The sequence below is a fragment of the Aquarana catesbeiana genome, linkage group LG02, assembly GCF_042186555.1.
Source record: "Aquarana catesbeiana isolate 2022-GZ linkage group LG02, ASM4218655v1, whole genome shotgun sequence".
NCBI classification, from domain to species: Eukaryota; Metazoa; Chordata; class Amphibia; order Anura; family Ranidae; genus Aquarana; species Aquarana catesbeiana.
Genome location: NC_133325.1, coordinates 760,731,981 through 760,746,427, shown reverse-complemented (window position 1 = coordinate 760,746,427; position 14,447 = coordinate 760,731,981). Strand labels below are relative to the sequence as shown.

The window sequence follows — 14,447 nt, the reverse complement described above, 5'->3', positions numbered from 1 at the left end:
GAAGAGAGTAGGAAAACCAGTGGCTGGACACCCTAGGCAGCAGGGCGCCCTAGGCAGCCGCCTAGTTTGCCTAGTGGTAGCAGCGGCCCTGGCTCTACCTCGTGTGCATCTATTTATGTATATTCCAATTAGTATTCCTAGTTTGTTTTTTTCTTTTGCTAACAAATGCAGTTATGAATGAGTATTACAGAGTAATGTCTGCTGTTCTGTAAAGTCACATGTATTAAGGATTTACAGTTACATATCCGTTACATGTTTTTTTTTTCACGTTAACCACTTGCCGACCAGCCGCCGTCATTATACTGCGGCAGGTCTGCACGATCCTGCGAAACGTCGCAGCTGTACGTTGGCTCCTTTAAGCGGTATATCAGGCGCGCGTGCCTGCTGCATTGCGGGGGTGCCAATGCTTGTGGCCAGCGGTCGCGATCGAGGGCACGAGAGGCAGAAGAGGGATATGTGTGTGTGTAAACACACAAATCCCTGTTCTGTGAGGAGAGGAGAGGCAAATTTTGAGTTCCTAATAGCTAGGAACCACGATCTGTCATCTCCTATAGTCAGTTCCCTCCCCCCACAGTTAGAACACACAGTCAGGGAACACAGTTAACCTCTTGATCGACCCCCTAGTGTTAACCCCTTCCCTGCCAGTGACATTTACACAGTAATCAGTGCATTTTGATAGCACTGATCGCTGTATAATTTTCAATGGTTTCAAAAATGTGCCGGAAGTGTCCGATGTGTCTGCCATAATGTCGCAGTCCCGATAAAAAAAGGCAGATCGCCGCCATTGCTAGTAAAAAAAAAAAAAATAATAATAAATGCCATAAATCCATCCCCTATTTTGTAGAAACTATAACTTTTGTGCAAACCAATCAATATACGCTTATTGTGATTTTTTTATTTATTAGTAGAAGAATACATATCGGCCTAAACTGAGGAAAAAATTTAGCTTTTTTAAAAAAAAATCGAGGATATTTATTATAGCAAAAAGTACAAAATTTGGGGGGGGGTTTTTTCAAAATTGTTGCTCTTTTTTTGTTTATAGAGCAAAAAATAAAAAACGCAGAGATGGTCAAATACCACCAAAAGAAAGCTTTATTTGTGGAAAAGAAAAGGACGTTAATTTTGTTTGGGTACAGCGTGGCACAACCACGCAATTGTCAGTTAAAGCGATGCAATGCCGAATCGCAAAAAATGGCCTGGTCATTGAGCAGTCAAGTCTTCCAGGGCTAAAGTAGTTAATTTAGTATTTTATGTGACTATAAAGCAGTAATTATTTATGTTCATTCTTTAATTGCACTACACTAGTATGCAGGTCTCAGCATACTTAGCACAATGACTTGGTGGTGTGCACTGATGTCTACAGAGCACTTAGGTAGTGAGTTCAAATCCCAGCCAACCTACCACCCACCTAAGGTAGCTTTGTTCATTTTTCCAGTGCACAAGCAAATTAAAAAAAAAAAAAATGTAAACTAACACCCTGCACGTTAACTAGTGTGTGATTTCTGAAATTCTACACCAGGGATGTACAATTAGCGGACCTCCAGCTGTTGCAGAACTACAAGTCCCATGGGGCATAGCAAGACTCTGACAGCCACAAGCATGACACCCAGAGGCAGGGGCATAATGGAACTTGTAGTTTTGCAACTTTGGTCAGTTAATTGCATAACCCTGTTCTACACCATAATAACATTGAATACTTACATACCATTGCATGCACTTGAAGAGTTAATATCATGGAAACAACCATATTCATGCTGATGTGGTATTGGCTAACAGGCATTCAGTACAATGCAAGCTATCAGTGGGTGATGTCTTCTGTGGGATCTGAACCCATGGCCTGAGTCTTTCAAGGCAGAAATGCAGACCACTATCCTACTGAGCTGAGCACAAACATCCATAGAAAATACATTTACTAATGTTTGATTATTTTAATTCTATACAATGTTTTGCATTTGAGGCATTGATATTATGGGAACAACCATGCTCATGCTCTTCTGGCATTGGCTATTAGGCGTTCGCCTATTGTGAGTTCTAGCGAAGATGTGAGCGCTATTAAAGTCTATGGGACACGAACATGAAAAATCCAAAATCCAAAGTCCTAATTTTAAAGGCTTATATGCAAGTTTTTGCCATAAAAAGTGTATGGGGACCCAGGAACTGCCCCAGGGGACATGTATCAATGCAAAAAAATGTTTTTAAAACGATAGTTTTTAAAGGAGTAGTAATTTTAATTATGCTTAAAGTGAAACAATAAAAATTAAATATTTATTTAAATATCGTGCCTGAGGGGTTCCCATAGTCTGCCTGTAAAGTGGCTCATCAGTGCGATGTATAGAACATGCAGCAGCAATAATTATTATTATTATTATTATACACGATTCATATAGCGCCAACAGTTTACGCAATGTATAGGGGGGCAACACAATTACAGTACAATACAAAAGGTACAGGAGGGCCCTGCTCATAGAGCTTACATTCTAAAGGGTGGGGAGAGGTGGTACAAAAGGTAATAGCTGCAGAGAATGATTTGATGCGGGTGGCTCGGGGATAGTTATGTGGGTGTGGGATAGGCTTCCCTGAATAAATGAGTTTTCAGGGATCTCCTAAAGGTGGACAGGGTAGGGGCATTTGACATTTCTAAATGACATTTCTAAAGGAAAAAATGTCATTCAAACGTGCTCGCAGCTGTAATATATTGCCGTCTCCCGGCAATATAGATGAAAAAGAAGAAAAACGGCGCAGGGTCCCCCCCCCCCCCGTCCATACCAGGCCCCTAGGTTGTGGTATGCATTTTAAGGGGAACTCCATGCCAAAATTTAAAACAAAATTGGCTTGGGGCCCCCCAAAATTAATACCAGACCTTTATCTGAGCATGCAGCCTGACAGGTCAGGCTAGGGGGGGGGACGAGCGAGTGCCCCCCCTCCTCCTTAACCGTACCAGGCCACGTGTCCTCAACATGGGGGGGTGGGTGCTTTGGGGCACCCCAAAGCATCTTGTCCCCATGTTGTTGGGGACAAGGGCCTCTTCCTGAATCCTGACCACCCTGGCCAGTGGTTGTCGGAGTCTGCGGGCAGGGGGCTTATCGGATTATAGAAGCCCCCTTTAGCAAGGATCCCAGATCCCAGCCCCCCCCCCTTATGTGAAAGGGTATCGGGTACATTCACTAAAAAAGTGTCAAAATGTAAAAAACACAAGAGACAGATTTTTGACAATTCTTTTATTAAAAAAGAAAGCCAAAAAAAAGTATCCTGCGATGGTACATCCACCATCCATCATACCGCTTTTCAATAGAAAAAATTTACAAAGCTCTGCCTCGATGGGAGTCCTCCCGCCGACTGCTGTCTCTGACAACTGTTATATAGGCAAAGGTGGGGTTACCCGGTGACGTAACTGGAAGACCCCACCCCCTTCTGACGTTACATGATGTCAGAAGGGGGCGGGGTCACCTGGTTACATCACTGGGTGGCCCCGCCCTTGCCTATATAACAGCTGTTCATTTTTCTATTTTTCGGGTCTGTCAGGAGGCGTGATGGATGGTGGATGTACATTGCAGGACACTTTTTTTTCTTTTTTTTTTTTTTTTTTTAATAAAAGAATTATCAAAAGCTGCCTCTTGTGGTTTTTACATTTTGACACTCTTTTGGTGAATGGGTAGGGGTACAATATACCCGATACCCATTCACATGGGGGGGGGGTGGGATCTGGGGGCGCTCTTGTTAAAAGCCCCCCCTGCCCCAAAGCACCCACCCCCCCCTATGTTGAGGGCATGTGGCCTGGTACGGTTCAGGAGGTGGTTGGCCACTCGCTCGTCCCTGCCCCCTATCCTGACCTGCCAGGCTGCATGCTCGGATAAGGGATTGGTATGGATTTTGGGGGGATCCCACACCATTTTGTTTTTTTAATTTTGGCGTGGAGTTCCCCCTATGCCAAACCCAAAGGGCCTGATATGGATTTTGGGGGGAACCCACAAAGGTTTGGAGGAGGCTAAGAGCAATAGAAGGTACTTTTTTTACTTAAAGATACATACTTGAATATAATTTTTCTTAAACCAAAGCCCCTTTAATGTGATTGGTGTTACAGCATGCAGAGGGAGTGGTAGTTGTGCAGGTTTCATATAGTAGACCCAGCCTCCCACCTTTTGCACATGTGAGGAGCTCTGTGAATTCGTGCAGCAGTGGATCACACAGGACTTTGTGTGATTTACTATTGCATTGACTTTTTTCTTTGATCACATCTTCTTGAAGAACTTCAACAGTCTGCTGACTGGTTTCAGTTGCAGCCTGCCATTCTTTTGACTAAACAACAACCAGATATTTTCAATGTTATGTACTGCAAAGTTCAGCATATAAAACAATAGGCTTCACAATAAACATTGGCTTGGAATTCCTTGGCTTATTCCTTGTGATAACCTTCAGCCCAGACCTCAACGTGTCTCGAATTTGCTGAATCCAAAAAACGCTCCTTGAGGCGATGTGTGCAGTTTACTCCTTCCTCTATTCATCAAGTCCCCTGGCAGAGGCCGGGCTCTGACCATTGTTAGGTGGACACAGTTATTCTGAGTTGACACTTTGCCTTCCTGTTGTTCCTCTGGGAAGCTGGACGTGGTGCAGGAGATATGGGAATGGCATGCGAGTAGTGGGCTTATGTTTAAGAAAACATGCAGACAATGGGTGACTGTTTATTTTTTATGGGACTATAATTGCTTAGTGTTAACATATGGATCATGAAGGGAAAAGGGTATGGAAAACTGACTTGTCTACATTTTTCTAAGTGTATCTAAACCCAACAACAACAATGTAATATACTGCAGCTTGCCAGTCCATAGATGTGACAGCTGCTTTAGTTTTACCTTTTTTTTATTTTCACCTGGTGATCCTGCCAATAACACACTTCCTGTCCTAGGGTGACAACGATCACTCACTATACTGTGTCTATGGAACAGTAATGTTTTCAAAGCAGGACATGACTACTGTATACCTCTCCAGCTGGGAACTAGGAACCTGATACAACCAAAGGAAGTTTTCAGTTACCGGCTTGGGATAGCTTCGGACTGATCCAATCCGAGTTTTATCCGAAGCTTTCAAAGGCAGAGGAGAGATTTGGGTTCAGTGTTTAGGTATGGCAATTAATAGATAGTTACGCTGGTCCTGGTTGTACCAATGAAAATATGTAATGAAAATATGTATGTGCTATTACTGTGGTATCCCCATGAAAGCTGAAAATTGCTGTACTAACCACTTGCCGACTGCGCTTTAGCAAAATGACAGCTGCAGCGTGGTCGGTCAGTTCTGGTAAGGCGTCATATGACGTACTTGGGTACAGCTGATCACAGATTGGGGTAATCATTCCATCATGCAAGGTTACCCAAAACTTTGCAAACCATTCTGTGCAAATTTGCATAATTTGCTGTTGGGTAATATACAATTTTTTTTAACCTGGTTCCTATTCTCGTTGACTACAGAATTACGGAGGCTTTATAGTTTTTATACAACTCCGCAAAAGCATATTTTTTCGAACTTTTGAGAAATTCTCACATCTCAATGTGTCCCATTACCTGGACCTGTGAAATTATTTTAAGCTAATCCGAGCCAACAAGTAGGCTGCCATTGCTGTCCCCTCTTTTTTATGTTATATGTGAACTTTCCAATGTCTCTGGTACTAACTGGTGATTACAAATATATCACTAAGCAATTTTTTTCTTTTTTAGTTTTGGATACAGTAGAGAGAGGGTTAGATCCTCTGTTTTAATTGTTGTCTGTGACGCCAATGAGGAAATTCATCTTCTCTTTTTCATTGTCAATGAGACAGTGGTGGGAAATCCAAAGTTTTATAGTTGTCACCAGAACAAAAGATAAGGGCAACTTTTCCAAGGACAACTTTTGAGGGAAACTCCATACACTTTGGGAAATTTTGATTTTCTTGTTGTGTCTCTGGGTTTTAACACTCTCACGCTACCTGAAGCTAAAACAAAAAAAAAAAACGTTTTGGCTATGCAAACTCTTTAAAGCCTAATTCCAGGTTGAGCAGACCCTCCCACTGAAACACCCCACCAACCCCCTCCACCAACCTGAAAATTTTTGCATATATACCTCTTTTCCCCTGGTGTCTTCTGGCCAGTCATAAAACACACCCCAAGTTACTCTTCCTGTTCTCACTGCAGCGATGGTAGTGGTTGGTGACCATTGTTGCAGAGACTATGGTAACATTCACTATGAAATGCAGACCAGTGTGGTGAAATGCCCCCAGAAGCTCACAGTATCATTCAATCCAGAAAAGGACCTTCATTGGACCACATTGCTGTGAGTTTAGGTAGGACAGCACCAGGGTGAGGGTTTTGCTGTAAGCTGCAATTTTATTTTTAACAAGCGCTGGGCTGGTTTCTAAAATATATAAAATAGAATTAGGCCTTTAGCAAGGCTCTGTCATGTTGCCCATTAGGATCCAACAAGAGTCTGTAAAAAGACTTCCCCCAACCCGCACACCTCCCCTGCTTCCCCTACCACTCTGTTCCTCAGTTGGAGTCAGGAGTCCAAACCTTGTGCAAGCTCTAACTTAGGCTGTATTATGTCTTGCCGCTCACATGATAGTTGCAATTGGCTTCCTAAGCAAATGCACTGAATCCTCAGGGGAGGTTGCATGCTCTCCCATACCCCTGAGTATCAGGTATTTCATAGGGGCTGTGACCAAGCAACAAAGCACATTGATGAGTGAGTATAAATGGGTTAGGTGGTGAGGCTCTATCACTTTCCATGTATAGGCAAAGCAGCAGAGGCTCTTTAAAGTTTAGATCAGGGGTGCTCATCCTTTTGAAGAGCGAGGACCACTTAAGTGATTTGGTAACTTGACTCAAAGAAAAGAAATGGTTCAGAATTTAGAATTTTATATTTTGAATCGCTAAATAAACATTTTCCTCCTGCAGCTGCTGAATGCGGGAGGGAGAGGAGGAGAAGACAGCTTTCAGTGGTTGCAGGAAGAAAATGGAGAGCATCAGTTCCTGTATATTCCACCCCTGCCACCCCTCCTGTCCAAGTGTAAAACAGAATGTTACAGGGAGGCCACACAGGTGCCCTGGAGCATGAGGTAGGGTCACCATTGCGACACCTGATGCTACACCAGTGGTTGTGGGTGTGTGGAAAAAACCTGTCTCAACTATGGGGTTTTACCACCCCTCAAACCACAAATGTAAATAAGTTCTTACTGTCCTGAGCCCCCTATAAGGCTGCTTTCACACTGATCTGCTGCGGTTTATCCGCAAATCGGGTGCACTTTGCCATAGATTTCCATTTTCTTTTGTGGGTGTGGTGCACTTTCTGAAAGCACTCCAAAACTCCTGCATTCAGGGGTTTGGTGCTCTTTCAGAAAGCACACTAAACCCACAGGATGTAATAGAGGTTGAGGGCCACTTCAGAGGGCTCTGAGGGCCACATGTGACCTGTGGGCCACAGGTTGACCACCCCTGGTTTAGATCAACCTTTCTAAACCAGAGTTCCTTCAGAGGTTGCTAGGGGTTCCTTGAGCTATGAGCAATTCTTTACTCTAACCACTGACTTCAATGATCTTTTCAGTTATCTTCCTTCTAATCACCACTGTAAGGAGCATTCTTCCCACTATCACAATAATGTTCCAGGAGCTGTAGATACACTACTTATTATCAGAAGTTCCTTGAGACCAGAAAGTTATTTCAGGGGTTCCTCCATGTTAACAATGTTGAGAAAGGCTGGTGTAGATAATAGTCAGTGGTGGCCAGATACTTTTTTTTCTTTGTAATGTGCTTTTTAAGGGAGGTAGACAACAAGTGCCAGTGTTTGCAGTCCTGCCCCAAAGAAACGAACTGTTTAGACTGGTAATTGGATTCACAGTGGTGAATCCAGTGATGTCATAGCAGCTCAAATGTTTGCCACTTCAGCTAAATAGGATCACATTATGACAGTAATGGGATGTGGGAAGCAATACATTTCTGTGAAGGAGAATGGAGGCAGTCATTTACTTTTGGAAAAGGCTTACAGCTTAATGCCAGGGTATATAACTTAGTATTTTAACTTCATGATTCATCGTTGAAAGTTTAGTGGTCCTGTGTTGCACGTACATCAAGACCTCCAAGGTATTGAATATACCATTGTATAAGTACTTATATTCCCATCCAAAGTAACCATGCAGGAAATTTTCCATACTGTCTGAGCATTTCATTGTACAGACCACGGCGAGGAATTCTGCTCGACTTTTGGAAAAGAGGTGCAACGAAATCCTTCCAACTCCACAAGGCCCTTCAGACTAAATGAAAGCACATGCTGTTTAGTTACTTCTAAAACAATAAACAAAACAGCAGATTTAGATCAAGGGATAACATGATTATTTTGTATGACGTGCCAGTATTTAATGTCAATTACCCAACCAATGCCAGCACTGGGCCTGTGAAAGAAAATAAAAAGCAAAAAAAAACCTTAATTATTTCTGAAAAGGCAACTATTCCCAAGAACCTTTTGGTGACCGCTCGATTCTGAGACCACACAATGCTGTGCCAGCTTGTGGAGTTATGTTCCACTTTTAAACTTGATTTTTTTTTTCTGCCTAGAGCTGGCCACACATTTTTCTATCTAGTTGTACAATCTTCTTTAGATTTACCAAAAGCTTTATGGTGCGGGAGACTAGCTGATTGGATATAAATTTAGAAGTGTATTTGTAAAAAAAAATTAAAAATAAAATTTGTATAGCTGCTGTTACATTAATTCTGTGCAAATGAGGCAAAATTGAATATTCTCCATCTATTTCCTCTACAAGTAATATTATTCCAAAAAAGTGAATTGGGAAATTACTACATTATGGCCACTAGATGGAACCGAGGATCTTAGGAAAGTATTACTAGCTCCGTCTAGTGTCCATAATGTAGTATTTTCCCAAATCACTCTTTTCTTGATGAAAGGATGGCAGTTGACCTGTAGAGGAAGTAGCATGAAAACAATGGACTTTGCCCCATTTGCACAGATTGACTGTAACAGCGGCTAAGAATGTCTTTAGTATAAAAACATCCCTTATTGAGTTGTTTAAATTGTATTTCCACTTTTGAAGTTACATTTGAGAACCCTCCCACTATATGTTTGATATGTGGTCCCATTTACACAGCATACCTAAAATTAATTTTTCAGATAAAATATTTCTTACCTTTCTAGGTTTCTCTTTGGAACTGGTTTATATATAGGGATCTATAAAATTCTGTATTTTAGCATCCCTCCAGATGTGTAATACTTTTACTGGACTTAAAGGAGAAGTATAGCCAAAGCTCGTTTGGCTGGGCTTCTCCTATGGCTCACAGGAGTGCAATTCATTTTGCACTCCTGTGACCCATTTTCAGCAGAGAGTGGACTGAAGTCCGCTCTCTGCTGACATCACCAATTTCAGACCAGGCACCGCGTCATCCCAACCATGGAGTCTGAACCTGCCAGGTACCTGGACTGACACCGTCTCAGCCTCTCAGCGAGCCACTGAGAGCCTGAGACGGCCCGCTCCCGCCCCCTCCACAGCTCAGCGCTCCAATGAGCGAGGAGGGAGAAGAGCAGAGAGCTGTGACTGACAGTCTCCGCTCTGTGATCACCCAAGTCTCATTGACTCGGTGAGCACAGCGTGCGGGGAGCGTGCAAAGGGGAGGACGTCTATTGACGGCCTCCCGGCAAAGTAGATCCGCGCTGTAGCCATCATTCGGCTATAGCGTGGATATGAAGGAGTTAATAAAATAAAAAACATGATATACTTACCTGCTCTTTGCAGCGATATTGCACAAAATGGTCGTTTATAGACATGTACATTCGTTTTCGTCCGAATGCATTTTCGTCCGAATTTCAGGTATTTTCGTTATCGTTTTAACAAACGATAACGAAAGTGCAGAATCCGAAAAACGAAAGATCCGACATAAACAAATGCTTTATTTTCATTTTCGTTGCTACAACAGTTCGATATAGATAGGAGATTCGACATGATGATGACAATAACAATCTGTGGTCGAATGTGCCTAACCTTAGCTCTATTAGTCCAAGATTATTCTACATAGAGAGAAAAGATTCGACATAGGGGAGAAAAGATTCGACGTAGGGGAGAAAAGATAAATAAAAATAATGATGATGATGAATGTTATTGGCTGATTGTAACCAAAGAGGAGGAGCAGTAAAATAGCTAGAACTAAGTACACACGTACTTTGGCTTATGGTGTCTGTTGAAAGTTCTAAGACTCGACGGAGCAGGTAAACTATACAGCATTGTACAGTTTAGCTGCTCCGTCGAATCTTCTTTGAACATTCGACAGACACCATAAGCCTTCAATGACAGATTCGACCTTAATTTGGATTTTCGGACTAATGCAATTTTTAACGAAAAACGAAATAAATAAAAACGAATTTCGGGAGTAATGAAATAAATTTATTTCTCAGACGAAAACGAAATTCCGAAACGTAATATTTCAGTGTGCACATGTCTAGTCGTTTACCTTTTCTTTGGTGGTCAACCGCCAGCACTTTCCATTTCTCCTCTCTTCCAAGTGCCCCCATAGGAAGATGTGTGCTATGGGGGGGGGGGCACCCGTGTGGGCATGCTCCTGAGTTTGGTCATGTGCATCCATAGACACACACAGTGCAGCTTGGCCGTGCCCCTGCTCCCTCCTCACTGGATTTCACTAACAATTTGCAAGCTCTCAATTAAGCTTGTATATCCAGGAAGAGAGGAGAGCAGGGCTGCTTGCGCTAAATCATGAGAGGTGTCAATATCCATTTTAATTAATATTTTATTTACTTATACTTTACAGGAACTTATATAGTGCTGTCAATTTACACAGCGATTTACATAAATACTAAGGAGCTTACAATCTAAGGTCCCTAACTCACATTCATACATACACATACTGGGGCCAGTTTAGACAGGAGCCAATTAACCTACCAGCATGGAAAAATTAAAGTAGGATGGCTGCACTCCCAAAATTGATGCAATGAAAAATGTTTATTGAGGAGTAAAAACAAAACGCAATGGAGCAATGACATAGGCTATGGCAGGGGAAGGTGACACGTTTCACCCGACTAGTGGGCTTCGTCAAAACCATCTACCTATCTAACCTACCACCCACCAAGTCTTTGGAGTGTGGGAGGAAACCAGAGTACCCGGAGGAAACCCACACAGGCAAAGGAGGAACATGCAAACTCCATCATTATTCCAATTAGGTAATATACTTCAATAGTGTGAGAGCCATTCAAAAAAAATTAAAAAAATAAAATAAAAAAAGCTTAAAAAATAAACAATTAAAAAAAGCTACAAAAAATACCCCAACTTCTGTCCGTTCCCTGTAGGCACCTAGTGTAATTAATCTACCTTACCAGTGCTTCCTGGCAGAGCTTGGGTTCTCAAAATCCCTAAAGAATGCACTTCTACACTGTGAGATATTTCTGCTCAAATTTTCAATTATATTTATCCAATTAAAAAGAAGAAAAAGTGACTTTTGATCTAAAATAAATATAAATCAATATAAAATAAATACTCCATATAGATTTAACCCCCTCCCCAAAAACAATTTTTTTAGTACCCGCATTTAGCATTACTTTAAAAAGTTATCTGTAGTCCTTTTTTTATGAATGGTTTGTTTTACAAGCAATTGTAGTGGAAAGGCCAGGAGGAAGTAAGACAGGAACTCAAAATGTTGTGCTGCAGATTAGACAAAATCCGCACTTCTGATGTAGACGCATCAATCACTGGGATATGCACACATCCCTGAGTTTCACAATATCCTCTCCCCACAGTAAGAACAAAATTTCTGGAAGGTACAAACTCACGCCTGTGTCACTCTCTGCTGAGTTCTAAAAACCGGCATCTACTCTACAAGATGAATCCTGAAAAATTGGAATTTTGCCTCGTTATGGAGTTTACCTGTGTGTGTCCTAATTACCTTTTCAACCATTCATGAAAAAAGAGACCTTCAAGATCATTTAAACAGTTGTGCTTGGAATTGGCCATTGAGTAGAGATAAATCAATTATTACCAGGACTTTGTATCTGGTCCAGTTACTTTTTTCAATATCGGCTCACAAATTTTTTACTTGATGGATCAAAGTAAACTATGAGCATTTGGTTGTCGTTACACCTGGAAAGATGCTACAGACACAGTTCACCCCAGCTTTTGAGGAATATACCCATGTAAGTTTTATTTATTTTTTTATTCAAGGATATGGTATATTATCCTGATTTTTGTTTCCCAAAATTTCCACCAAATGTTTCGAAATCACAGAAAGACCAGGAAATAAAAGCATTACTAAAATGTTGTACACACTGCAATCATTGCATATGTATTCTTCCAAAGTAACGATGCAAATACTTACAGATTACTTAGAACAGTCATATCAGGAGCTGCACAAAAATGATCATTGCACTGTTTTTTAATTTTTTTTTTTTTTACATTTCTTTTTTATCAAAAGATTTTCAACAAATTAAAACCAAGAAGTCTTTTTTTACACTAAATCCTGAAAACCTAAATTCCCAAATGTTGAATATATTAGATATAGGATAAATCCTGAAAACATGTAGCTCCAAATATTGAATATATTAGACATTGGCTAAATCCTGAAAACCTGTAGTCCCAAATATTGAATATGTTAGACATATGCTAAATTCTGAAAACCTAGAGTCCCAAATGTTAAATATATTTGACATAGCCTAAACCCTGTAAACATATAGTCCCAAATAATAAATGTATTAGACATAGGCCAAATCCTGAAGACCTGTAGTCCCAAATATTAATATTATTAGACATAGGCTAAATCCTGAAGACCTGTAGTCTCAAATAGTGAATATATTATACATAGGCTAAATCCTAAAAACCTGTAGTCCCAAATAATGAATATATTAGACATAGGCTAAATCCTAAAAACCTGTAGTCCCAAATGATGAATATATTAGACATAGGCCAAATCCTGAAGACCTGTAGTTCCAGATAGTGAATATATTATATATAAGCTAAATCCTAAAAATCTATAGTCCCAAATGATGAATATATTAGACATAGGCTAAATCCTCAAAACCTGTAGTCCCAAATATTAAATAAATTATACATGGGCCAAATACTGAAAACCTGTAGTCCCAAATGTTAATTTTATTAGACATAGGCTAAATCCTCAAAACCTGTAGTCCCAAATGTTGATAATATTAGATCCTATTAATGCATTTTACAACTAAAACTGGTTGCATATACATTAAAGAGGTAGTAAAAAAAAAGTATTTCTGTGGTCAACCAACTTTCAAACATCTAACTGGGAAATATTAATATTTTTTTAAAATTTCTATTTAAAACATTTTTGGAGTGAAATGTTCATAGGTCCTATGACTATATTATATTGTTTTCCATTCAAAAGTAAGAATTTCTTGGTGTAAAGCATATTTTATTAATTTGTAAATCCTTCTAATTAATACAATACATTGTTTTCCAAAAAAAGTTACTAATATTTGATATACAAACATATTTGGTTAATAATAACAATAATAATAATAATAATAAAAAATCACTAAAAATCTTAATTTGGTTAATGGAACAGACAAATAACCAAAAATACTTGTGTCTTACAGCTTAACGTGAACCAAGATTTGTGTCTAGGTTATCATATCTGGCACAAGGAATTATTTTGAATATCTTTAACCATACTGACCACGTACGGTGTACGGGGTTTGATTAAAAAAAAAAAAAAACTCTTCTGTATATATTCTTAGAAAGTGTTCCCTCTGATGGTTCCTTCTTGTTCCTCTTTTCAAGAAAATGTCCTCTGACTTTTATCTTCATTTACACAAGCAAAACGACAAAATTATAAATTTGGAAAATACATTTTATTATTCTTAGTAGTTTTTTTTTTTTAAATAGATAGTGTACAAACAGTTTTGTGTTAATCTTAAAAATGCAATAAAACATTTTGTAAAACAAACAAACAAACAAAAAGGATATATTTTTGCAGCTTCAGTCCATTGCTGATGCTTTTGACTGCATAATATAAAATTGGCAAAAAAAAAAAGTCCAACGAGTTTTTAATATATTACTATGAATTGCATTTGTTTGGATTTATTTTCTATGCTCTCAGAGGATAGGATCATTTTTAGGAGCTCTGTTGACCTTATGCAATAAAAAACGCTCTTATTGTTAAGGGTTAGCTCTTTGGTGCATTACCCCACAGTGCAAGCTTCTTGTGCTTTTCTAACTGCTAAAGTTAGACGAGCGCAGGATGGATTCTGATTGGCCGCTATGGTTACCCCTGACTAGATGAGGTCATAAAATTACATGTTTTAAATATATTTTTACATATATCCATATGTTTATTTGTTTGTGTTGAGTTGCTCAAGTGCATTGTGATCAATTAAATGGTATAACCAGACTATGGGGGTTATTTACTAAAGGCAAATCCACTTTGCACTACAAGTGCAAAGTGCCCTTGAAATTG

General features: G+C 39.8%; 1 protein-coding gene across 5 annotated transcripts in view; it reads left to right on the top strand.

Moving 5' to 3' along the window:
* Positions 1-14,447, top strand: part of ERG (ETS transcription factor ERG) — a 248,054-nt gene that overhangs the window by 173,359 nt on the left and 60,248 nt on the right. For 2 of the 5 annotated variants that reach the window (XM_073617218.1, XM_073617216.1), the window contains exon 1: positions 11,691-12,165. The exons of 2 other annotated variants lie outside the window; for them this stretch is intronic. In XM_073617218.1, the coding sequence (XP_073473319.1) occupies positions 12,121-12,165 (45 nt within the window). In that variant the 5' untranslated portion in view covers positions 11,691-12,120. Of the gene's footprint in view, positions 1-11,690; positions 12,166-14,447 lie in introns of those variants that run through there. One more of the 5 variants, XM_073617214.1, reaches the window with a different exon arrangement.